This window comes from Candida metapsilosis (genome assembly GCF_017655625.1).
Source record: "Candida metapsilosis strain BP57 chromosome Unknown scaffold7, whole genome shotgun sequence".
NCBI lineage: Eukaryota > Fungi > Ascomycota > Pichiomycetes > Serinales > Debaryomycetaceae > Lodderomyces > Lodderomyces metapsilosis.
Window position 1 is genome coordinate 752,278 of NW_027138165.1, and position 23,380 is coordinate 775,657.

Here is a 23,380-nt window from a genome sequence, read left to right on the forward strand (position 1 = left end):
GGAGAATCACTACCAGTCATGACAAATCTATTAGCATCACTAAACACTCGAGATGAAAAGATTCTACTATTGGGATACTCAAATGTGACCAATCTACGAATCAACTCAATTATAGAATCTCATGCATACCCCATACTTGTGATTTCTAAAGATTTTGATCTACCATCTAGCATCAAACAACATCAAGGTAGCGATAAGCTAACCGTTATTAGGGATAGCGAGTTTGCATCCAACATCGATCATTACCTCACTAAGTTAGGACGAGCTGAGGTTGATTTTGTCATTGATAGAGTATTTGTCACTCTTCCCCAGATGGACTTGAAAGAGGAAATTTTTCATCGTTGTAAACGGTTAAGAATACCCATCAATACGACAGACTCGCCACAGTTTAGCACATTCACATTACTATCAACGTACAATCAAGGTGATTTTCAACTAGGAGTTACTACCAATGGAAAGGGTTGCAAGTTGGCATCGAGGTTGAAGAGGGAAATTGTCAATAAATTGCCAGCTGATGTTGACCTCATTTGTGACAAAGTTGGAGAATTGCGTCTGCAAATTAAATTAGAGGATGAAGCAGGGTTTGAAATTGGAGATGACGATGATGACTCTGTCAATACACATAAATTCAATTCACTAGTCCATGAGTTTAATCAATCGCAAGAAGAGATTAAAGGAAGAAGAAATAGATGGCTATCTCAAATAGTCGAGTATTATCCGTTATCAAAATTAGCCACCTTATCCATTGACGACTTGCGCTTTGCATATGACAAGTATAAGCGTGGAAGTGATGAAAAAGCTGACGCAGTAGCACCAAAGAAGGGCAAAATTGCTCTTGTTGGAAGTGGGCCTGGCTCCGTAGCATTATTGACTTTGGGAGCAGTACAAACGATTCATCAAGCAGACTTAATTTTGGCCGATAAATTGGTGCCACAAGAAGTCCTTGATCTTATACCGAAGAACCATGGGCCTGAATTGTTTATTGCACGTAAATTTCCTGGAAATGCCGAGCGTGCCCAAGAGGAGCTCTTAACTTTGGGCCTTGAAGCCCTTCAAAAGGGAAAGTTTGTTTTGCGATTGAAACAAGGAGATCCGTACATTTTTGGCCGTGGAGGAGAGGAGTACAGTTATTTTGCACAATATGGCTATGAGCCTATAGTTATTCCAGGTATTTCTTCAGCATTGGCTGCACCAGTGGTTGCTGGAGTGCCAATGACACACAGAGACGTTGCTGATCAGGTATTGATTTGCACTGGTACTGGTAGAAAAGGTGCAGTGCCAAATTTACCGTCATTTGTTCCTAGTCGAACAACTGTGTTCCTAATGGCATTACATAGAATCGTGGAGTTAGTACCAATGTTGATTCAAGAGAAAGGATGGTTGCCAGAATTGCCTGTGGCAATAGTTGAACGAGCTAGCTGTCCTGATCAACGAGTGATTCGTACAACCTTGGGAACACTTGGGGAAGCGGTAGAACTGTGTGGGTCAAGACCGCCAGGATTACTAGTCACGGGATACGCATGTGAGGTGATTCATAAGAATCCCAATCTCAAGAGCTGGTTAACTACAGAGGGTTTCCAATACGACTTTGACAATTCGAAGATATCAGTAGTATAGAATTTATAGAAAAGCATATTTATTTAATTTAAATCCAATAAAGCAAAAATCCATAAAGCCATAAATCTTGACACCAAGTCATTGGCAAACTCTTCAATATCAACCGTCATGTTGAAAACCGAAACCATACGTGTGCCAATATCCCTCCTAAACCTTTTATACTTCAGCTTACCTATGAACTTGTGTAATTTATCAACTTGGTCAATAATTTTTGTGTCAGCATAGAGGCTTAAGCAAAACGGCTCTACTAAATCTGCATCAAATGGTGAACCGACAATGAATTGATTACTTTGCTGTATGATAAACCCAATGACTTCGTTACTAAACATACGCGTGTTATTCCATGCCTCAGCAACTTCAGTAACTAGTCTGACCAATTTTTGAACCAGAAGAACCATGCGGTTCTTATACTTGATTGCAAACTCAACAAATTGAACATCTTTACACTCTTTCAAGTATTTTGAAGGAGTAGTCTTTCCCTGGTACACTTGTAAGGAAAGGATGTTTACTCTAGTGGTGAGATGTGCATTTAATGGTGGTAGACGACTGCCAGTTGAATTTTCTGTAAAGTTGTAGATATCTTTACTTACCGATTTCTTCAATCCAAACTCATCCTCTGTATTGTCTTCGGGTGCGTCAACGTGCACACTCTTTGCAGATGCAAATATACCTTTTATCTTGTCAAACATCATTTGGTGCTGTATACATGACTATGAACGGAGGCTTCATCAATTGGAATCTCAAAAGCTATTTATTTAGTTCGATTCTTTAGAGCAAAGTGGGGGATCCCTTTGAGATTTGCTAACGAAATTCAAAGGTTTTAGGGTTAAATTGAACAAGGCGAAGCACTTTTTTGATTTTGTTGCAAAAATAGATTGCGCGTCTTACAATATTCGGTGGATTCTGTTCTAAAAATAGATTACAGGCTTCTACCTCCGTATACTTTACGAACCCGTATAATTTTATTCTAGATTATCTGTTCTTTTTTACTACGAAATCTAAATTTAGAAAAGTTTACAGGGATCTAATCTCCGCAATCATGCTTAGTTGAAGCGTGGGGCGAAGTCAAACCGTTTTCTAGCGCTGCAATTTTTGCCAAATTTTGATGCGCATGTTTGATTTAAACGTATTTATTGGCAGCAGGATGATATAGAGTCGATGGCAGCAGCCATATACTTGGAATGTAAAGCCATGCTAGCCTAGCATTGAGCTCCGCGTAGACGGAAGCGCCCCCAAATAGTGATGACTAACCTTATTAGCATAAGAAATAGAGCATGTCGACTAAAAAAGTAGCCCAGAGGATTTCAAGAATGAGTCATGAACCGATTTCTCGCTTAGTTTGTTTACAAGTTGATACAGTAATCACAAACATCATACCCATCCTTCACATGATTGTTGTGTTCGATACAGCCCAAGATTTAGGAGTATTCACCCATACTTGTATGCAAATGTCAGTTCAGTTTTCATGTGATAGCGCCACACTTTCCCTATTGGGTAATCAATTGCCGCTTTTAGATTTTGCGTTATCAAACGATATTTGAACCAATTTTGGTTTTATTTTTTTTTTTTTTTTTCACCAACAAAAATGTAAAACCTCTACCGACACAATTTGCCTCCACAATTTTATGTTGAAAAGGTATACAACTTATAGACCATTCACTAGACTCTTCACTTCATCAATGACAACCACAAGACAATCAGATCCTTCTTCGTTGCACAACCCATACTTTAATCTCAAGCCAGGACAAAAGGATATCTGGTCCTTGATTAATGAAACGGCAGCCGAAGCACAAGAAGCAAATCCCGATACAAAAATAGTCAACTTGGGACAAGGGTTTTTTTCATATAGTCCACCTGAGTTTGCCATTCAAGCTGTTGATGACGCATTGTCTAAACCACAGTTTAATCAATATGCGCCAGCAAAGGGTAATCCCAATTTGTTGAAACAGGTTGCTGCACATTATGCCAAAAGTTATGGCCGTGATGTCCCTGTTGAAGAGGTACAAATTACTACTGGTGCCAATGAAGGTATGTTTGCTGTCTTTTTTGGATTCTTGACACCTGGTGATGAAGTAATTGTGTTTGAACCATTTTTTGATCAGTATATTCCAAATATTGAAATGACAGGAGCAAAAGTTAGATATGTCGAGATCAAGTATCCTAAGAAGTTGGATTCGGAAACTGTGCAAGCTTCTGAGTGGGAAATTGATTGGGATCAGTTGGAGAAAAGTATCAATGACAAAACTAAATTGATTGTCATCAACACCCCACACAATCCTATTGGAAAAGTATTTACCAATGAGGAGCTTCATAGAATTGGTGAGTTGGTGATTAAGCACAATTTAATTTTGGTCAGTGATGAAGTTTATGAAAATTTATACTTTACTCCCGAATTTCCAAGACCTGCAAATTTGAAATCTTTGCCAGAGTTGAAAGACCGTACTTTGACGGTTGGATCCGCTGGTAAGTCTTTTGCAGCTACAGGATGGAGAGTCGGATACATTCAAGGACCTGCTCTGTTGATCAAGTACGTCGCTGCTGCACATACGAGAATTTGTTTTTCAACCCCACATCCATTGCAACAAGCAGTAGCTCAAGCATTTGAACAAGCGGATAAGCTTGACTATTTTAATAAGGTCAAGGGCGAATACGTAAAGAAATATGAGTTGTTCACCAAGGTATTTGATGATTTGGGATTGCCGTATACTGTATCTGAAGGTGGATATTTCCTTTTGGTCAATTTATCCAAACTAAAGATCCCTTCTGATTATGAATTTCCAGAAGCAATTTCAAGTAGAAAGACATTGGACTTCAAATTGGCTTATTGGTTGATTAAAGAGATTGGAGTTGTTGGAATTCCACCAACGGAGTTTTTAATTGAAGAAAGAAGACAAGGTAATGGGTTGGAAAATTGTGTTCGATTTGCCGTTTGTAAAGATGATTCAGTATTGGAAGAAGCAGTGGAGAAGTTGAAGAAGTTGAAAGACTATTTATAAATGTAAACATTATATACCGGAAACTTTATTGCTGTTTTCTAACAAATCGCTTGTAGCAAAACTTCATTTCCCCAAAATCATCAAACCCATCTTCAATTTCCGACTCCACTTCCACAAATTTATCCAGCATCAAGTCCCACAAAAGTTGCCTCTCTTTTTCAAATTTAGGTCGCAATGGAACCTCAATCAATACGTTATTTGCACCTGGATCATTATCGTGTCTTAGAAACAAATCAATCATATTGACAACCCAGTAAGGATGTTGGCTGGAATACACAGGATCACTAACCACTATGGTGGAAAAAGTTTTACCATACACAGGCGAGCTTTCTGGTGCTGACCAGTCCAATTCAACACAAGATGAATCTAATCCTAAGCTGTTCAACTCGAGGTTCTTTTGTAAATTGGGTACAATCTGTGGTAAATCAGTAAGTGTAGTGTTCATACCCATCAAACAACAACATATTCCAACTAGCCCAGTTCCGGAGCCCAATTCTAGAACGGGATCTTGTAGCAAATTGTTGCCTTTGCCAACACGCAACAATCTTGATCCTAAGATTAAAGAGCTTCCCCAAGTTTTCAAACCAAGATTATCATTCGTCATTGATGGTTCATTCAAGTAGATATAGTCTGTGCCATATTGTTCAAGATTTGCTAATTGAATCTTTCGCTTAATTTGCGGTTGTGCCATACGTCCACAATTTTCACTTATCCTCAAACTGGCCAACGATTGAATCTCATCTTTCTCTGCTTCACTCATCCAGGGAAGGTCATTAGAAACTAGTCGAGTCATGTATGAATTATACTCATTTGAGAAATTTGTCCGCAATGTCAGTGCCAACTGGGGGAGACGGCTCAACTTGGTGGAGGTACTAAATCGAGGGCAGTAATGGACTAGCCATGGCAAGGCGCTCTGTAGTTGCTCAGATGAAACTGATTTTTCACTAAAAATTGTTTCCTCGGGCTTGATATTTTGGTGATGATTTTGTTGAAAGTTTAACACCTCGTCTGGGGCCATTAACATTAATATAGTGACAAGTACAGGATATGGTGGATTTAAACGTAGCAAAGGCAAATCCAATATATGAAGCGGGATTAGGTCTTCCTCATCTTTGTCTTCCTCGTAATCATAATTCTTGCATGAGGTTTGCCCAGTCAAGGATTGTGGCTGTCTCGAAATCAGTGCTTGCACTTTAGATAGTAAACTTTCGTTTCCAATGTGCGTTGCATCGCTAGTGATAGACGGGGTGTACAAGGACAACGGATCAAAGTCCATCTTTAATCTCATCCAAGATGTTTTCAACGAAGACTTTTTTTTTTTTTTCAAGCTTCGCTTTTGTGTATTCGGAGAGAGATCTGAGAGTAACGACGAGTAGACATGGCGATTGCTTCCTCTAAAGCTACTTTCTGATTGTTTATTAGTCCAGTTGTATACACAAATCATTCCCATTAAAAGTCAATAGTACGACCATTATAAGTCCACTCGTCACTTTGTTTCAATGGATCTTGTTTTGGTCCACCAACTTCACCAGTATTTGGGTTCACTTCGCCTTCAAATTCGGGAATAGTCTTTAAATAAGCAAAGGTACCAATATCGGAGTTGTTAACTACCGGTGGCTTCACATCTTCTTCTTCAGTTGCCGCTTCGTGACTTGTAGAACCACTGGCAGCGGCTGCAGCTTCACGTTGTGCAGCTAGTAACCGATCATTATAGTCTTCAATAGCAATCTGTGACTGAGCGATATTTTGTAATCTTTCAAATTCTTCTTGTTCATGTTTGGGAAGCTTTGGTGGGCCACGATACTGTTCGGTAAATTTTGGAGGGACGGAGTAGTGGCGTAGAAGCTGTTGAGCTGATGGCTTGGATGCCTTTGTATAAAGCTTGTTCATGGTAAGTTTGAGCAGAAGCATGACGGAGAGATGTTGGTGTAAGATTGTGTTGCCTTTAAAAATGTAAAAGTGGTTTTGAATTCTCTTTGATTTTATCGGATGAGGGTAGCAGAATAAACGGTAGCGCCATTGCCGACCGGGATTCACCGACCATTAACCAACAACAGAGGAAGGCTCCAACTACAACAACCAATTTGCTTTAAGTTCACAATTTAACGAAACTATTCCAAAAAAGAAAAACCATAATTAAAGTCTATAAAGAATATACCCGAATTTGCGAAATGACTAATAATAATTAAGAAGAAGGAAAATTTTTCACTTTCACTTCGTGCAATTTATGCCCACTTACCAAGCAAGGCCATCAAACCAGCACCCCAGCACATAATAAAGTATGCAACCAACATCCTACGGAAACCATTGTCACCTTTAAATTCTCCACTGTACAAGAACTCATGGGCCATCAATTCAACGAGACCAGTGTATACCAAGATACCAGCAGAGATTGAGTCGAAAACACCATTGGTGATTAAAGCTCTTCTTGATCCTGGTGGATAAGAGTGTCTGACACCAAGACCGATAGCAATAGCAATTGGAGTACAGAGAGTGTAACCGAGTGCCAACAAGTATGGTGTAAATCTGTGGTTACCCCAGTTGGTGGTTGCAATTCTAGTACCCAAACCTAAACCTTCAAACATTTGATGGAAGACTAACACAATGTAAAGAGTCTTGAATTCGTCACCTGCAACCGCTAATGATAAACCAATAAAGACTGAGTGGAAAATGATACCGAATTCCAAAACGAAAACGTTAAGCAATTGTCCATAGTATTGTTCTTTGTCTTGATCATTGACTGGAGTTCCCATGACACCTGGATCTTGATGTTCATTGGCATGTTGGAAATGGTTTGGGTATGGATTAGAAGCTGCAACCTGTTTTTCAGAATCATGACCAGACTCTTGTAATTCAGTATCTTCTTCTTCTTCCTCTTTCTTTGGATAAACCTTCTTCTTCACATATAAAGATTCATCACCAAAATGAGAGTGAGAATGACCAGCTCCACCACCTTCTTCAATATCATCACTCATTGAGTTAACCTTTTTGTCAATCATACGATAAGCAACCAATTCCATAAAGAACAAGAGGAACAAAGTCATTAAACAAATACCAAATGCCCATGGGTATTCAGTAATTGGACCAGTCAAACAGTCATCTGTCAAAGCATCAGAAGCTGGTTCCAACAAATGAATAAATGCAGTGGCTACAATAACACCACTACCAAAGTACTTGGCACCAAAGAAACACCACCATGGCAATCTAATGAATGAGTATCTTGACGAAAGAATGGGGAAGTATGATCCGAAAGCTGAAGTAGCCATAATCACAAAAATAGCTGAAATACGCACACCCATACGTCCATCGTAATAGTTTTCAGCTTCACACTCATCTCTTTTGTTCAAGTACTCGAATAAAGCTCCTATACTGCTTTGTTGACTCATGACACTTGATTTTTTAGTTTTATATTGGGTAGCAATTAAGGAAACAAAATGTGTCAAACTTGGTCAAGAAAAAAACTTAAAAAGAAAGGACTTGGCAGTTGAAGATCTTGTACTTGGTTTTTTTGCAATTGAAAAATATTTTCTTTTATGAGGTTTATTGGGAACCTTTTTATATTAAACGGCTAAAGTAATTTGAAAAGAAGTATTTTTGTGAATATGAATATAGAAGTGTATTGTGGTGGTTATTGTGTAAAAATTAGTAATTGTAGCGAGTGAGTAAATAAGGTTAAATACTTTATGTATGTATGTATGTTTGTTGAGTTGTTTGGGCGATGACTTTCTTTAGACGATGGGAAACTAGAGACTCTTCCTTGTTCTCTCTCTCTCTCTCTCTGTGATACACTTTGTGCTATTATTAACACCTTTCCCTCTTTGTCAATTGCGATATGTTGTACTGTTGAATGAATGAATGAATGAGTGAATGAAAAAAAAAAAAAATCTTAAATTTAAGATGATACCTTGATGGTTATTCAATCAAATCACAATACCAAAGACAAACTAAAATTTTTATTTTTATTTTTTTTTTTTTTTTTTTTTTTAATTTATTTTGCAATCTAATTTTGTAACTAAAGTTTACTTGTGTCAAAATATATATATATTATATCTCTCTATTATTTATAACATACTATACATCTCTAGTATACAAGACTCACTCATCCTCCTTCTCCCTGTATTGCCAAAATACCCATAAATCATCGCTTAAACGTAAAAACTTTTGCTTATATATCAACAAGTAACAAACATCTTCTTATTCTATATATACTCAACTGTCGCACAAATACAATATACCTACAAACGTTTCCATTGTTTAAGCTTTTTTATAACCATCAAGGTGTATTCCATTGTTTCCATGGTCCAATATAAACTCTAGTTTTACCCAAACTCTAATCATCCAATAACAGCCAGAACAATGGTAATAATAATAATAACAACACACACATACACTCCTTCACATACTCAGTATGTACCCGCCAGCTCCTTGTCTCCTTTTATAATAAAACGGCTGCTACTACAACTCTTTCAACATGTATTTCATCAAAAACAATCTTTCGTCACATTTCTTTTTTTTTTTTTTACGATTGCAGATCTTGCACAAAATAGTTATAGATCAGACAACTATATTGTGAGTATCTATTTATAGAAAACCTTGTGGGTTAGACCCAACCGGTGGTTCTATTTTCCAAAAATAAGCGAACTGCGATGCAACTCAAAAAGCTTCCAATTTGAAGAACAACAATCAGATTGCAAAGTAAATTTCTTTTTTTTTCAATAGGCTTAGCGGATAAATTTTGCAGAACTATCAGTCCAACTCATTGAACACCAAGAGAATCATCGCATTGTGCCATAGCCCCCCTCTCAGAACTGAAATCTATTGTACTTTCTTTCAAAACTTGCACCACCATCTTGTGCCAACTGCACTATATTTGGCCCATACCCACACAAGTATCGATGCTGCACTTAGTCCACCTTCAAATAAAACGAAATTACTGTAATTACCTTTGCTACCTCCTGCAATCACTAAAGTTGCAAAATACATTCCCAAAATAGTCAATACTCCCAAGAAAAAGTATAATGTACCATAAACTTTACCAAATCTTTCTGCGGAACAGATTTGTCCCGTACATGCAGGTATTAATGATATCACAGCCGATGAAGATATACCAAATAATACTCCAAATGCATACAACAATGCTGCACTTTTAGCAGGATACCAAAGTCCGAAAACAAACACAGTGGTGAATGTTGACGAAATCATCATCATATTGAACCTGCCATATTTGTCAGCAAAAATCCCCGACAACAATCTCGAGGGGATACCACACACATTAACAATTGTCAATAATAAATAAGATTGTGTATCACTAACATCATACTTTAAAGCGTATGATCCTAAATATGTTAAAGTGGTCATGGAAACAACCTCAGCTAAAAACACTCCCCATGTTAATGACAAAAACTTCATGTCTTTTAAGACTGAAAAATCCAATGCACCTTTGAAAAAGGTTGACATCTTTAACCACATTTGTTGTTTGGTGGTATTCTGTTGAGCAATGGCAAGATCATTATCGTCATGCTCCGTCAGCTGCAACTCATCAATAGCCGAAAGTCGACTATTGCGCAGTGAGATGTTTTCTTCGTTTTCACCAGGCTCTCTTATGACCTTCCTTTCACGTACCAAGCCAATAGCACAGCTCATGCATACAAAACAAATACAACTCAACACCCTAATTGCATTCTTATACCCAATCTTATCATACAATTGTTGCAACATAATCGCAAAACAGGAACCACCTACTAAACCACCAATTGTAGCTATTGAACATGCCATTGCCCGTTTCTTCAAATACCAGTGACTCAAAGCTCCAATTAAGGGAGACATTGCAACACTTGTTCCAATGGCAGTTAAGACAGAGAAACTAAGGACAAATTGGTACAATGTATGGCTTTCTGCAGTGCAAAATAAACCACCACACATCAATATTGTCCCTGCGATTAACGGCTTCTTAGCTCCATATCTATCAAACAACTCCCCAAAAAACACTCCACCTAAGTACATGACTCCCAAATGTAATGAAAAGACCCACCCGACATCAGATGTTGGAATATCCTTCAACTGATGGGTGGATACATAACTTTCAATTGCACCTAATGAGTTTGGTATACCAAAATCTGCAACCAAACCAAGAAAAGACCCAAGTAGCACCAAATTTGCATCTTTGCCCCCTTCTGGGAATGCCAGTGGATTAGCCTCGCTTCCATACATTAAAGCGTCTGAGTCATAAGTTAAATCTGTTGCATTACTTGGACGACGGTGACGTAATCCTGTGCCAAGTTGACGTGTATGTTCCCCGAAATGATCTGTTTGTAATGCCAAACCAGAAGCTTTATTTTCAGTATAACCAGTGCCAAAATCTTGTAACTCAATGTTGTCTGAATGATTCCCACACGATTCAGTATGGTGAGATGAGTGGACTACCAGTTCTGGCATAGTAATTGTAGAAACTGACATAGTGTTCATGGTGTAGTGGGAGTGTAGAAGCTTCTCTCAACTGTTTACCGGTAAAAGAATGTACTGAATATTTAAGTTTTAACTTTATGTCTCAAGCTCATCTTTATTTATTTCTGGCTGAATTTGCGCTTTGAGGAGTGCGGATCGTGAATCCCGATAGCAAAACTATTTTTTTGTGCTACAAGGGACTAAGTACATAGCCCCCAATTCAAATTTGCAGTCGAGCAGGCACATCGAATGCTGAATTGAATGCAGCGAATAATTCGAGTCGCATCGTGGTACGAGGCAAACCCTTTTTGGCTCCGTTGGGGTTTGTATTCTTGTAGGAAATGAGAAATTTGCGGTTAAGCGTCATCTTTTCTTTTCCAAAAAACCACTGAGCACATCTAGCTTTCTCTATTGACTCACAACCGCGCTTAATCGACCCTTTAGGAGATTTCTCAAGTTGTAATTACAACTTTGTGTGGAAAGTGTCACCACCTCACAATCTTCAAACGTCGCACACGAGAATCAAGGCAAAAGAAAAAAAAGATTGAGACAGCGAGCCCACACCTAATTAACCACACTTTGTATTCCCACTATCAATGTCCGACACAGAAACCAAGCCGTCCACGAACGATGAAGAATCAGAATTGACCAAAGAGCAAAGATTGGAAGCCGCCAGGAAAAAGTTTGATGAAATGAAGAAGAAGAAGAAAAAGGATAAGAAAAAGAAGTCAAAGAAAGGCGGCGAAGCCAATGCTGATGGAGATGAGGATAACGCTACTGAGAGCAAAGAAGCGACTCCTTTTGATGAGGTGAAGGATGAGACGATAGGGGCTGAGGCCGATGGTGCTAACGATGAGAGTGCAATTGAGGAGAAGAAGCAAGAGAATACCGAGGAGCTGAAGGATGCCGATACCGACAATAAAGATAAAGAAAGCTCGCACAAGGAGAAAGACCAGGAAACCGAACCTATCAAGGAGAAGCTGACTGACACGGAGACCAACACAGAATCTAAGAGTACGGCAGTAGAGAAGGATCAGACGGACGCTCCAGAAACCAAGTCCTCACACGATTTGGACTCGATCAAATCTGACTCGCTGGTGATTGACGAACTACAAAAGACAATTGAAGATCAGAAAAAGACCATCAATGCGTTGAGAAAAGAAGTCAAGGATCTCAAGCTTTCAAGAATGGACCTCGAAGATACAATTGCTGATTTAAAGACTGAAAATGATCAATTAAAGAGGCAAGCAGCAGCAGCAGCATCATCATCTACGCAATCACCAGCTGCAAGTGCGTCTTTCAACTCTGCCACACCTTACCAACCAGCAAAGTCACTATTCACCACAAACGACTATGCATCGTCATCGCAACAAAACTTGAGTAAATTCAGCTCGATTGAAGACTTTAGAGAGAAATTGATGATATGGAAAGGCTGGCAGGTTGATATGAGAAGCTGGAGTAATCCCAGCTCAACCAAAGCTGCACTTTAAATTAGACACATCTCTTCTGTGTAATCACGTGTATTTACAAGATTTTGCGTCTCCGATTCTTCCTATACTTTTTTATTATCTCACTCTAAATAAAGCTTGTCCACCCAATCCCTTTTTAGCAGCATCATTAATTTCATAAAGTTGGTTCTCGTGCTCGATAAACAAACACTCGGCAGGCTGTAACTGATCAATCCTTCTAACCTTCATTCCAGATGCCAATGTCTTTACATCCTCAGCACTTAGTTCAACTTTCTTACTTGGCTTTGAAACCATTTCAATCTTTGATATCACTGGTAAATTATTTCTATATTTCAAATCCAACCATATCCTCCTGGTGTTGATGTTATCTGGAGTGACATCAGTAGGTACCAAGTCAGGACCAGTGTTTGATCCTCGTTGTATTCCGGAAATGAATCCTTGGTTGTATAACTGAATGGCCACTTGTAAATTGGTTCTATTATATGGGACGGCAGTTTTGGCTAGCGTCACATTGTGACAGTTCTTCAAGTGGGCGCAGAACCTAGATAATGTAACCAATGAGGTAGGCATGGTGGGTGAGAGTTGAGTTGTTGCAAGTGCTTTCTTTCGTATAAGGTTGTGAAAAAAAAAATTTTTGACCTGTAACAAAGTTGATGATTTTTCATTTTTTTCTGCTCGTGTTGTAAAAAAATGAATTCCCGCTTAACACATCAGCTGTCAATAGCGTGGTATACAGATGTTTAGATTAGCACAATTAGGACGGACAGCAATCACTCCTAGGCTCAATGTTATAGGACCCGCTGCAAGAATTCCACTTAAGGCGTGTCGTAGGAATTACGTCATTGTTCATAAAGATTTATCGAAAGCCAAAAAGGAGCCAAGAATCAGGTACATTGCTTACATCGTCGCAATATCATGGGTCGCTATTTGGTTCGTTTCAGGTCAAGTAGATAAAAAGAAACCAAAGCAATACATGTCAGAGCGTGAATTTGAAGAGTATGAACAAAGTACAGGTATCAAGAGAAGACACAAGTTGATTGGACCCGATTTAAATTCAAAGTATAAATTTTATGTCCTTCCTTATATCCATTCAGAAGATCAATTAGAGAAGGTTGAATCAAGTTTGAAGAAAGCTGACCCATCGAAAAAAATTGTTGTTCTTGATCCATCACAATTGGTGGCTCAAGAGAAAGCTGACGAAGGAAAACGATATTCTGCTTTAATTAATGAATTGGATGCTTCTCACAAACCTTATCCTCCAGGCTTAATCACGGCAATTTTGAAACACCATTTAAACTTCTTGATGAATACCAGGGAAGGCGCATTTGACACCAACTATATTATCAAGAATTACCCTCAGACTACCAATGAAGCCATTAAATTTGAAAATGACGTGTCTGATATTGCCAAGTGTTTGGTTTTGCATTATGATATGGAGAATGAATTACCAAAGCATAAAAATGACGAGGAAATGAGAAGTATCAAGAACGTTGAAGGGTATTTTGATTCTGTTGGTAAGACAAAAACCTTGACTTCGAAATATGATGAAATGGATGCAAAGTTTGAAGAGATTATGTTGGAGGATTTCTAGGGGATTTTGTAAGTATAAGGCAGGTTTAATTGTACATAGTAAAGCTGAGCAGTAATTTTAATGAACATTGATAAGTTTTGACTTAATCGTTGAAGAACTCCTCGGGAGTTTTAAAGTCTATCTTTGCGTTTTCTGCAAATTTCAAATCGCTATCCAGAAAGTCCTGCTTCCTACCGGCTGCATCTCCAACAAAAAAGCTCTGTTTATAATCAATCGCCTTCCCTTGATCAGTCAAGACACTTTCCAAATCCTGCCACATTCCAATTTCCGGTTTCCTCATCAATTTATGCTGTTCTTCGCTTGATGTAGGACCTTTCAGTGGCTTTTTCGGCGACGCATAGACATAAACCGATTTAACATTGAACTTACTCAACTCTGCATACACAAGGTTCAATTTTGTTTTCAAATTACCATATGACTTGCTGTTATTATTAACAACAACAGCTCCTTGATTTGTAAATATGACAATTAAATATCCGGAATTGCAAAGCTTAGATATGGCTTCAGGAACTTTTGCTAAGGAATTACCCCACCATTTCCAATCTGTAGGTCCTTTTGAAAACTTCACTCCGGACTTGGTTGTAATCAAAGTACCGTCTAGATCAAAAGCAGCAACCTTGACTTTTTCTCCTGGGACCTGAGGTGCTGAAATATTTCGGATTAAATGTGTTCCTATTGCTTCCCAACCGTGTTCAAATTTGGTGGAGTCGAGGCTCGTCTCGATCTTTTTCTCTATTAACTTTGAGGGGGTAGCTGTTGATGGAAGATTTGATGACCCATTGACGCTTGTCTTTGGTTTGCTTATCATAGACGTGATGTCATACCCCATGACTTCTTGAAGTACCACACATCAGATTAGAAAAAAATAAACACACACATATTCTCTGATGAGATTTATTTCTCCATTGTACCATTTGTCATGCACGATCCAAGTAAGAAATCAATAGATCAGTACGGTCGCCAGACTTGGAATGTGGATCTATACGCTCAAGAGGCCAGGGAGAAAAAGAAAACCACTGAGACAGCACCATCACAATACATAATTGATAAAGACACAGATGATTCCAAAACGCACATTAAACAAAGAAACACACTTCTTGAACAATCACTCAATGCTGTACAGAAATTTAACCTCATAAACCCAGACAAAGCCACCACATCGACTTTTGGGGCAAAGAAAAGATTTGGATTCGTATGTCCTGTGTGTGACTTGTCATTTCGTGATAATTTAGCATTGATTGACCACTTCAATTCTCCACAACATGTAAGCAAAGTATTCCAGCAAAATAAATCCACAGAGGACTCTTCACAGACGGAGCTTTTGGATGGAGGTATTCGGCGAGCAACGCTCAAAGAGGTAGTCACCATGATGGAAAGTCTAGTTGCTAAGCGTTTGAAGGAGAAAAGTTTGCAACCAGGGGAAGGTCCATCCTTCACAGAAAGAGTCGAAATGAGAAAACAGTTTGAGGAAGATAAAAAGAGGAGGCGGTCAGAGAAGCGCAAGCTTCAACGAAATCGAAAGAAGAGGAGAGTTGAATCGGAAACAGATGATAAGGAGGTGAACTCTGATATACAAGATCTCATGGGCTTCAAAGGATTTGGCTCGACCAAAGCAATGTAGGGATGCAGATTGTCTCAACACACCGCGGTTCATAAGGTATGGATGTAAATCGTAAAGGGAAGTTTGTTGCACAGAATTGACCGTGTCACGTGATTCATCTTTACTTACAATTCAAAAGCACTTCATATTTGAAGAATTACAATCACAAATCAACCCTTTAGGATCAACTATAGGTTATATATACACTGTATACTGTAAGTCAAACAGCCACCATCAAACGACGATTGCAATTGTTCTTACTGCAAATTATCAATCTCACTAAATTTCTTCCCTTTTCCTCTTTCAAATTGTTCTCTGTAATTTTTTTTTTTTCTTTTTTTTCGTTTGAGCGTGGAAAACGAACCAATAAAATTTTGCTGAAAACAATCAAACCTCATTGATATCCTCTGCATCATTTGGTGAAATTCAGAGAGTGCTCATCACCTGCTCATCGGCATAACCATTTGTACTCATTTCAAACACCCTAGACACACAACGGACCAATCATGAAGTTTTGTTTTAAGTTTCCGCTTTCGTCGCTTTTGAAATACAAGCCGGGAAAATTCAATTTCCAATTAGAACAAGATATTCGTCAAAAACTAGACTCCTTGCCATCTGTAACGAGGATTTACACTAACCCAGATGGTACCCCAAGAGTCCCATCAGATGAAGAGTTCAAGACAATAGGAGAATTGCAAAACTTGTACTACAAGAGAAATCACTCTGAATGGAACTATATATTACCTGGTGTTTCTAGAGATCAATTAAAATTGTATGAAGATAATTCACAAGATTTGAACCATTTTCAATTTGTCACCAAGGATGCCGGAAAGATTATTGACAAAGTTCCTTACAAAGATGAACAAACTGGAAGTTTGAAATGGAAGATTATAAGAGAGACACCAAAGGCTGAAGGGTGGGAAATTCCATACTTTTACATTGTATTGCCAGTATTTGCTTATGTTCTTTATGTTAAATATACTGCACAAATGAAGGCAAGAGAAGTCGAAGGTCCAGATTGGGCAGAGAAGGAGTTGAGGTTGAGAGCTATGGAAGAATACTTCCATGGTGACACAGCAAAGGCTAAGGAATTCTTGAGCAATGAAAACAAGTCTGAAAAGGAAATAAGAGAAAGAGATGACTTGGTTATTGCTAGAATCTTGGCTGGTGACTATGACAAATTAGCGCAATTGAAGAAGAAGTTGCCAAAGGACTTGATCAAGGTGGATGAAGACCCTATTTTTAAATACTAAAGGTGTAGTAAGTAAGTACAGCGTTAAAGTGAAAAGAATGTATTTATAAACAACTATTTAACCTATTCCTCTTCTACTCCTGATTCTTCGATGACAATCTTGGCGGTTGGTGTTCCTGATTGAGTTCCGTAACTTTCAATCTTTTTAACAACGTCATATCCGTCAATAACTTCTCCAAAGACAACGTGGTGACCGTCCAACCATGGGGTTTGCACAGTAGTGATAAAGAATTGAGATCCATTGGTATTTGGACCAGCATTGGCCATAGACAACAATCCAGGTTTGTTGTGTTTCTTGCTAAAGTTTTCATCTTCAAACTTCTTACCCCAGATAGGAGAGTAACCACCGTATCCCTTTCCGGTTTCAAAATCACCACCTTGCAACATGAATTGAGGAATGACTCTGTGGAAAATGGATCCTTTGTATCCGACACCCTTTTCACCTGTAGCTAATACTTTAAAGTTTTCTGCTGTCTTTGGAACAACGTCATCGTACAATTCAAATTTAATTGGTGGTTGCAATTCTCCATCAATTGAAGTTTTGAAAAACACTTTCGTACCAAGGACCCTTGGGGTGGTTGAGAAAAACCTTGAAACAGTTGGGTTAGCGAATCTAGTTAATCCTGACTTGAACATGTTTTGGAATTGATGATTTAAAGATGCTTGCTGAGAAAGCTTTCCGTTCCCATGTGTTTTTTTTTTTTTTTTTTTTTTTTTTTCGCCCCATGGAATCCGAAAGAATCATTTACCTAATTACAGACACAGGGAGTACATCTAGGGGGCAATAGACGAGTCCCCAAAAGAATTCGAGGCCTTGCTCCATAGCTCTCTCTAAGGGTATTAATGTGGCTAACAGTTTATAGCTGCACATAAAAAGAATGATTGCGTTTATATTTCCGGGGGAGCTTACATGCATTTGTTTCACAACAAAGCGTAAAAAATACATTTAGACAAAGCTTCCAACGGGAATGCATAGAGTTACACCTGTTGTCTCGGGTTCCTCTCTTAATGAAAAAAACGTGTACCCATCTGCTTGTTATTGGGACCAACCCTCTAAAATGGTTCTCATTGACCTGTACTTGACTCAAAGGTCCCTGGTCCTCTGATACTAATTTTATGCGGATCCCCTTTTAACTTTGTGAAATACGGTGATCAAACATTATCCTTAGCATGTACAGATTCCAAGCAAATTCGAGAGTCTACGGTCAAAAGGGACCATCGATACATGCTATAGACCCCCCCCCCTGTCGTCATGAATTGGGAGACCATTTCATCAAAATAGAAGCGTAAAAAAGGAGGTTGACTACCAACTTGGAGGTGGTGGGGATAAAATCGATGCTATCAACTACTATGGTACGATACGGAATGTTTGCCAATCGATTCGATTTAAAATATTCTGACTCTCGATTTCCTGTCAAATATTCTAATTTGCCAAGCTAAAACAAAGTACGCATATACCTTGCACGAGAAGAAGAAATCACACCACTACTCTCATTATAGACAGCAGCAAGTACATACTCCCGTACTTTCTTCAAACCTTGAAGGAAGCTATGGCAAGAAAAAAGACCCTCTCGACCGAGAAACTGAAATGCTTTGTGATCCACAACTGAAAACGCAAATAAATTTTTTGGTTACTAATGATGCATCTAGAACCTTTCGGCGGGGCCGCTTACGTGTCACAATTGGGCATCGGAGAACTTTAGGCAAAGACATTGCAGAGATGAGGGGTTTTTCGATTTCCTAAAAATACAGTTTTAAAACTATCAAAAGACTAAAAATATGATTCAAATTTGTTAGTGGCATGATAAACTTTTTTCAGTCGATCCACCCCAGAAATAATTACCTAAGCCGGCGCCGACAGCAACGGCAATCATGTACCATCCGTTGTAAGTCATAAACACCAACATCAAGAAGAAGGAGTAAAACACTTGAATGCCGTACAATACGCCTCTCTGTGTTCTAAATTTGCGTTGTTGAGTAGAATTGGTTGTTGAAGTAGGTGACGAAGAAGCCGTCAATGTCGCAACGGTGTTTCTTTCCCAAGTGGTAACCCAGGCTTTGGTGAATTCGTATCCTGCTGAAAGTAGTAAGATCACCACCATTGATATCATGAAACCAGTAAAGGTTTTAACGTGCCACCATTTGAACACCACACACGAATTATTCCAATCCCAGGTGAATAACATCTAAATGTAATTAGTAATCATAGCTATTGTAGATGAGCGTGCTGTATACATACATTCATGGAGCACATATCATGTGGATGTGATGGCATTGGCATATCATGATCCATGGTTGCTTGTAAGTGAGCCATGTTGTTGTGTTATTGATCGTAGATAAAGTTCTACTTGTTGTAGTGTTTTTTTTTTTTCTGTTCGGGATTTAGTTTTGTATCCTTTTTGAGCAAAAGGAGTGAAATATTATACGATCAGGGAGGACTATTTTGCAATACATACCACTTTTTGTACCCATTTCTATCACAGAGACCCGAGTGGTTGCAACAGATGTGTTTTCTGTATACAGATGTCTACTCAGTGGGTATTACGACATTGTGGCTGGATTCAAGGTTACAATTTTTTTCTGAAATCTGAAACAACCACATCTTCGCAAACATATGCCGCGTAAATTATACACGGAAGTGATACTAGTTATCCCGCGAGAGTAATTATGTGTATTTCCATACACTGTAAAGTTAAGGTTACATTGTTATTCCTAGTTTGTCCGAGATGACTGACTCAGAAAGTATTCCGCGCTAAATAATAAAAAAAAAAACAATAAGAAAAAAACTAAACTAACGGAGTACAGTGTACACAGTAAATAACGCAAACGAATCAAATAAGCAAAAAAAAAAAAGAAAGAAATATGTGCAGACGAAATGGCAATCTTATATACAGGATGGAATGATTAGAAGTTAAACAAGCCAAAAGTTTTTGTATATAAATGGAGACTTATCTTTCCTTTGCTTTCTTCTTTCTTTTTCATAAAAAAGCATTTCAACTCAATTACTTTTAGAATACACTTATTTTACTTAATTTCACAATGAAGATTATCTCAGAAGACGAAAAGAATGCACACATGAACCATGTGTTATCAGAAGGTGCTAAAGGTTTAGTTTATGGTGGTGTTGTTTCTGCTGGTTTATATTCATTTTTCAAATACAGAAGACCAGCAAGGTTTGCTACTTTCACTGCTAGTGTCAAAGCAGCCATTATTGCTGTTCCAACCATTGGTATTTCCGCCTTTTGGGCAGATCAAGGTTCATGGGAATTCGACAAGATGATGCATCAATCAGATTACCAACAACAACAAATGTTGCAAGAACACAAGAAATTCAGTAGTTTATCCACATCTGAAAAGATCTTTACAACATTGGGTGCTCATAAATATCAAATCATTATTGCCGCTTGGGCTGCTTCACTTTATGGTTCATGGACTTTAATCAACAGAGACAAAGTCATGACAACTGCTCAAAAAGCTGTGCAAGCAAGAGTCTATGCACAAGCCATCACTGTTGTGTTGTTATTGGGAACTATCTTGTTGAGTTTGAAGGAGGCTGAGATCAACAAAAGCAAGCCAGCACCTCTTCCACATTGGAAACAGGTTTTGGCTGAAAGGGAAGCCGAAAAACAAGAAGCTGAACATAAAGCTGAACATAAAGCAGAAGAGAATCGTATTGGCCACTAAAGAGACGGTGCATTTTATAGAGGAACGAGAATAACCAGATGTTTGCTGGTTGCTGGAAACTTGGATGAGTTAATTTAATTTGTATATATAGCTTTATTTTTGACGAATTTTTGAAACGAGATGAGAAAAGCATTGTAGTATCTGAAAGCTAGAGGTACCTCTACCTGATCGATGTGTAGATATAATTATGACTCTCACTAAGTGAAGGAAAAAAAAAAAAAAATTTTGATGTATTTTCATAATGCTGATGAGATCCACCACCAAGCAATGGCACCCAAAGTAAAAAAGACAGCACAACAGGATGAAAAACTACAAGCAGTAGTATTAACCGACTCATTCGAGACTCGGTTTTCACCATTAACCGCCACCAAGCCAAGATGTTTATTACCTTTGGTCAATGTGCCCTTGATTGAATACACCATGGAATTTCTTGCCAATGCTGGTATATCGGAAATATTTCTTGTTTGCTCATCACATGCTGATCAAATACAGGAGTATATTGAAAAATCCAAATGGGATGCCACTGTCATTTTGTCCTTGGAGTCCCGTTCAATTGGTGATGCAATGAGAGATATCGATAATCGAGGCTTGATAACTGGTGATTTCTTATTAGTCACTGGTGACATTGTTACAAATGTTGACTTTAAAAAAGTGTACAATTTCCACAAGAGCAAAAAGGAACAAGATAAGGATTATATGATGACTATGATTTTGACTCAAGCTTCACCTTTGCATAGAGCTCGATCACACATTGACCCTGCAGCATTTGTTCTAGATAATAAATCTGACAAGTGTATCTATTACCAAGACATGTCCAAATCATCGATTGATATTGACCCTGAATTGATTGAAGATGTTGATGAATTCGTCATTCGTAATGATTTAATTGATTGTCATGTTGATATTTGTTCACCGCATGTACCACAAATTTTCCAAGAGAACTTCGATTATCAATACCTAAGAAGTGACTTTTTACGTGGAGTTTTGACGTCTGACTTGTTGAAAAAGACGGTTTACACATTTATAAATCAGGATTATTCTGCTAGAGTAGAGAGTTGGGGGACATATGACGCAGTTTCGAAAGATGTTTTGGCAAGATGGTGTTATCCAATGGTTCCTGATGTAAATTTGACAGATACTTCATACAGTTTTGAATTTAACAACATTTACAAGGAAGAAAAAGTTTTACTTGCGCAGTCTTGCAAAATTGGCACTTCTGTTGCTATTGGAAGGAATTCAAAAGTTGGTGATGGAAGCAGTATTAAAAAATCAGTCATTGGAAGAAATTGTGTTATTGGTAAAAACGTGTCTATATTGGACTCGTATATCTGGGATGATTCAGTAATAGAGGATGGAGCTACCATAGAGTCTAGTATTGTCGCGTCATCAGGATATGTTAAGGAATCAGCAACAATCTCCAACAGTGTAGTTGGATTCGATGTTACTGTTGATGCTGGTGCCAATATAACCAACAGCAAAATTTCTAAAGACGACGGAGTTGAAATCGAGGGCATGTTATCACGTTTAAAACTTCTCAACCACTCAGACGAGTCAATTGCATCCATAACCAAAAAGAAGAAACGTACCCATTCACGAACCAGAAGATTCTCATCCAACTCGATGATGTCTGAACCAGAAGAAGATTTCAGTGTTGAAGGTGTAGCAACAGTTTGTCGTGCAATTGAAAACAACCATGATATCGACACTGCACTTTTGGAATTAAACACGTTGCGTATGTCAATGAATGTCAACTACCACGATGTTCGAAGTGTAACCACAGAAGCAATTTTGAAAAAGATTGTTGACTTTGTATCGACAGATACTTTGAAACCTCAAGAAGCAGCAACTAAATTGTTCAGCCATTGGGGTAAAATGTATCGCCGACAAACATTCACCGCGGAAGAAGAAGTTGACTTGTTGGATACGTTAGAGGAACAGATTGCCGATTTAGATCCTGAATATCAACAAGTTGTACTTTTCTGTGCATTGAAGACATTGTATGATTTAGAAATCGTTGAAGAGGAGAATATACTCAAATGGTGGAATAAAGGTGATGAAGGAGCCCAAGTTAGGGGATTGGCTAGTAAGTTTATCAATTGGTTAGAGGAGGCAGAAGAGGATAGCGATGAAGAAGAGGAATAGAAAGTTGAGTTTTGACATATATTCCTTTAACTTTTTGAAACGGTATATAGAGACTAGACCTATAATCAAGCAAGTATCCTCCTAAGCGAAATGGGGTTTCTGGTGATCTATCATTTCTCAATCCAATTTCAATTGAGATGGAGTAGCTTTAACGGATTGTGTAATGGAGACTGCTTGAATAGCCAAAAAGTCTAAAGCTTTGTAGCACTAGCTTTGTAAGCTTTAATCACTCTCCAAATGAAAGTTACGGTGGAATTGGCCCGGTTGTCTTCTCGGGTACCAACTACCCGGTACGATTTTCAATAATTCATTCCAGAAAAGTCGCAGCAAAATCAAAGTAATAAAGGTGAATGCAGGTACGAGAAGAGGGGAGGGGATGATTCCAACATCTTCGGGCGTACATACAGTACAGTAGCTATCTACATCTAGACTAGACTTAACATTAGCCATAAAGAGTGTACCTATTCAATGGCATGACTTTTTGAGGACAATAACGAGAGGTTTGAGCTCAAAGATCATGCGGCTTTTGCAGCTAAAAACACTTTCCATCGTATAAAAAAAAAACGTATGTCAATTCTGAAAATA

The 23,380-nt window shown here is 38.4% G+C and overlaps 17 protein-coding genes across 17 annotated transcripts; 8 read left to right on the top strand and 9 right to left on the bottom strand. All coding sequences in view use genetic code 12, as the record gives it.

Annotated features, from left to right (window-relative positions):
• Positions 1-18: 18 nt before the first annotated feature.
• Positions 19-1,617, top strand: MET1 (uroporphyrinogen-III C-methyltransferase; the record flags this gene model as incomplete). Its single annotated transcript, XM_067694012.1, has 1 exon — positions 19-1,617. The coding sequence occupies one exon, from the start codon at positions 19-21 to the stop codon at positions 1,615-1,617; it is 1,599 nt and encodes a 532-aa protein (XP_067546376.1).
• A 23-nt stretch (positions 1,618-1,640) lies between these two features.
• I9W82_004894 (uncharacterized protein) lies at positions 1,641-2,309 on the bottom strand (the record flags this gene model as incomplete). Its single annotated transcript, XM_067694013.1, has 1 exon — positions 1,641-2,309. The coding sequence occupies one exon, from the start codon at positions 2,307-2,309 to the stop codon at positions 1,641-1,643; it is 669 nt and encodes a 222-aa protein (XP_067546377.1).
• A 987-nt stretch (positions 2,310-3,296) lies between these two features.
• Positions 3,297-4,613, top strand: I9W82_004895 (kynurenine--oxoglutarate transaminase; the record flags this gene model as incomplete). The annotated part of the gene is made up of 1 exon (XM_067694014.1): positions 3,297-4,613. One exon carries the CDS (start codon positions 3,297-3,299, stop codon positions 4,611-4,613), a length of 1,317 nt encoding a protein of 438 aa, XP_067546378.1.
• A 25-nt stretch (positions 4,614-4,638) lies between these two features.
• Positions 4,639-5,901, bottom strand: I9W82_004896 (S-adenosylmethionine-dependent methyltransferase; the record flags this gene model as incomplete). The annotated part of the gene is made up of 1 exon (XM_067694015.1): positions 4,639-5,901. The coding sequence occupies one exon, from the start codon at positions 5,899-5,901 to the stop codon at positions 4,639-4,641; it is 1,263 nt and encodes a 420-aa protein (XP_067546379.1).
• A 161-nt stretch (positions 5,902-6,062) lies between these two features.
• On the bottom strand, positions 6,063-6,524 carry I9W82_004897 (uncharacterized protein; the record flags this gene model as incomplete). Its single annotated transcript, XM_067694016.1, has 1 exon — positions 6,063-6,524. The coding sequence occupies one exon, from the start codon at positions 6,522-6,524 to the stop codon at positions 6,063-6,065; it is 462 nt and encodes a 153-aa protein (XP_067546380.1).
• A 314-nt stretch (positions 6,525-6,838) lies between these two features.
• On the bottom strand, positions 6,839-7,999 carry ZRT2 (low-affinity Zn(2+) transporter; the record flags this gene model as incomplete). The annotated part of the gene is made up of 1 exon (XM_067694017.1): positions 6,839-7,999. One exon carries the CDS (start codon positions 7,997-7,999, stop codon positions 6,839-6,841), a length of 1,161 nt encoding a protein of 386 aa, XP_067546381.1.
• Positions 8,000-9,443: 1,444 nt separating this feature from the next.
• On the bottom strand, positions 9,444-11,078 carry I9W82_004899 (uncharacterized protein; the record flags this gene model as incomplete). The annotated part of the gene is made up of 1 exon (XM_067694018.1): positions 9,444-11,078. The coding sequence occupies one exon, from the start codon at positions 11,076-11,078 to the stop codon at positions 9,444-9,446; it is 1,635 nt and encodes a 544-aa protein (XP_067546382.1).
• A 575-nt stretch (positions 11,079-11,653) lies between these two features.
• I9W82_004900 (uncharacterized protein) lies at positions 11,654-12,547 on the top strand (the record flags this gene model as incomplete). The annotated part of the gene is made up of 1 exon (XM_067694021.1): positions 11,654-12,547. The coding sequence occupies one exon, from the start codon at positions 11,654-11,656 to the stop codon at positions 12,545-12,547; it is 894 nt and encodes a 297-aa protein (XP_067546383.1).
• Positions 12,548-12,622: 75 nt separating this feature from the next.
• On the bottom strand, positions 12,623-13,096 carry I9W82_004901 (mitochondrial 37S ribosomal protein MRPS8; the record flags this gene model as incomplete). Its single annotated transcript, XM_067694022.1, has 1 exon — positions 12,623-13,096. One exon carries the CDS (start codon positions 13,094-13,096, stop codon positions 12,623-12,625), a length of 474 nt encoding a protein of 157 aa, XP_067546384.1.
• Positions 13,097-13,262: 166 nt separating this feature from the next.
• On the top strand, positions 13,263-14,117 carry I9W82_004902 (uncharacterized protein; the record flags this gene model as incomplete). The annotated part of the gene is made up of 1 exon (XM_067694023.1): positions 13,263-14,117. One exon carries the CDS (start codon positions 13,263-13,265, stop codon positions 14,115-14,117), a length of 855 nt encoding a protein of 284 aa, XP_067546385.1.
• Positions 14,118-14,199: 82 nt separating this feature from the next.
• I9W82_004903 (polynucleotide 3'-phosphatase) lies at positions 14,200-14,925 on the bottom strand (the record flags this gene model as incomplete). Its single annotated transcript, XM_067694024.1, has 1 exon — positions 14,200-14,925. One exon carries the CDS (start codon positions 14,923-14,925, stop codon positions 14,200-14,202), a length of 726 nt encoding a protein of 241 aa, XP_067546386.1.
• A 111-nt stretch (positions 14,926-15,036) lies between these two features.
• On the top strand, positions 15,037-15,738 carry I9W82_004904 (U4/U6-U5 snRNP complex subunit; the record flags this gene model as incomplete). The annotated part of the gene is made up of 1 exon (XM_067694025.1): positions 15,037-15,738. One exon carries the CDS (start codon positions 15,037-15,039, stop codon positions 15,736-15,738), a length of 702 nt encoding a protein of 233 aa, XP_067546387.1.
• Positions 15,739-16,223: 485 nt separating this feature from the next.
• I9W82_004905 (uncharacterized protein) lies at positions 16,224-16,970 on the top strand (the record flags this gene model as incomplete). Its single annotated transcript, XM_067694026.1, has 1 exon — positions 16,224-16,970. The coding sequence occupies one exon, from the start codon at positions 16,224-16,226 to the stop codon at positions 16,968-16,970; it is 747 nt and encodes a 248-aa protein (XP_067546388.1).
• Positions 16,971-17,032: 62 nt separating this feature from the next.
• Positions 17,033-17,605, bottom strand: CPR3 (peptidylprolyl isomerase; the record flags this gene model as incomplete). Its single annotated transcript, XM_067694027.1, has 1 exon — positions 17,033-17,605. One exon carries the CDS (start codon positions 17,603-17,605, stop codon positions 17,033-17,035), a length of 573 nt encoding a protein of 190 aa, XP_067546389.1.
• A 1,157-nt stretch (positions 17,606-18,762) lies between these two features.
• Positions 18,763-19,283, bottom strand: CTR2 (low-affinity Cu transporter; the record flags this gene model as incomplete). Its single annotated transcript, XM_067694028.1, has 2 exons — positions 18,763-19,155; positions 19,209-19,283. 2 exons carry the CDS (start codon positions 19,281-19,283, stop codon positions 18,763-18,765), a joined length of 468 nt encoding a protein of 155 aa, XP_067546390.1.
• Positions 19,284-20,008: 725 nt separating this feature from the next.
• On the top strand, positions 20,009-20,653 carry I9W82_004908 (uncharacterized protein; the record flags this gene model as incomplete). Its single annotated transcript, XM_067694029.1, has 1 exon — positions 20,009-20,653. One exon carries the CDS (start codon positions 20,009-20,011, stop codon positions 20,651-20,653), a length of 645 nt encoding a protein of 214 aa, XP_067546391.1.
• Positions 20,654-20,920: 267 nt separating this feature from the next.
• GCD6 (translation initiation factor eIF2B catalytic subunit epsilon) lies at positions 20,921-22,795 on the top strand (the record flags this gene model as incomplete). Its single annotated transcript, XM_067694030.1, has 1 exon — positions 20,921-22,795. The coding sequence occupies one exon, from the start codon at positions 20,921-20,923 to the stop codon at positions 22,793-22,795; it is 1,875 nt and encodes a 624-aa protein (XP_067546392.1).
• Positions 22,796-23,380: the final 585 nt, after the last annotated feature.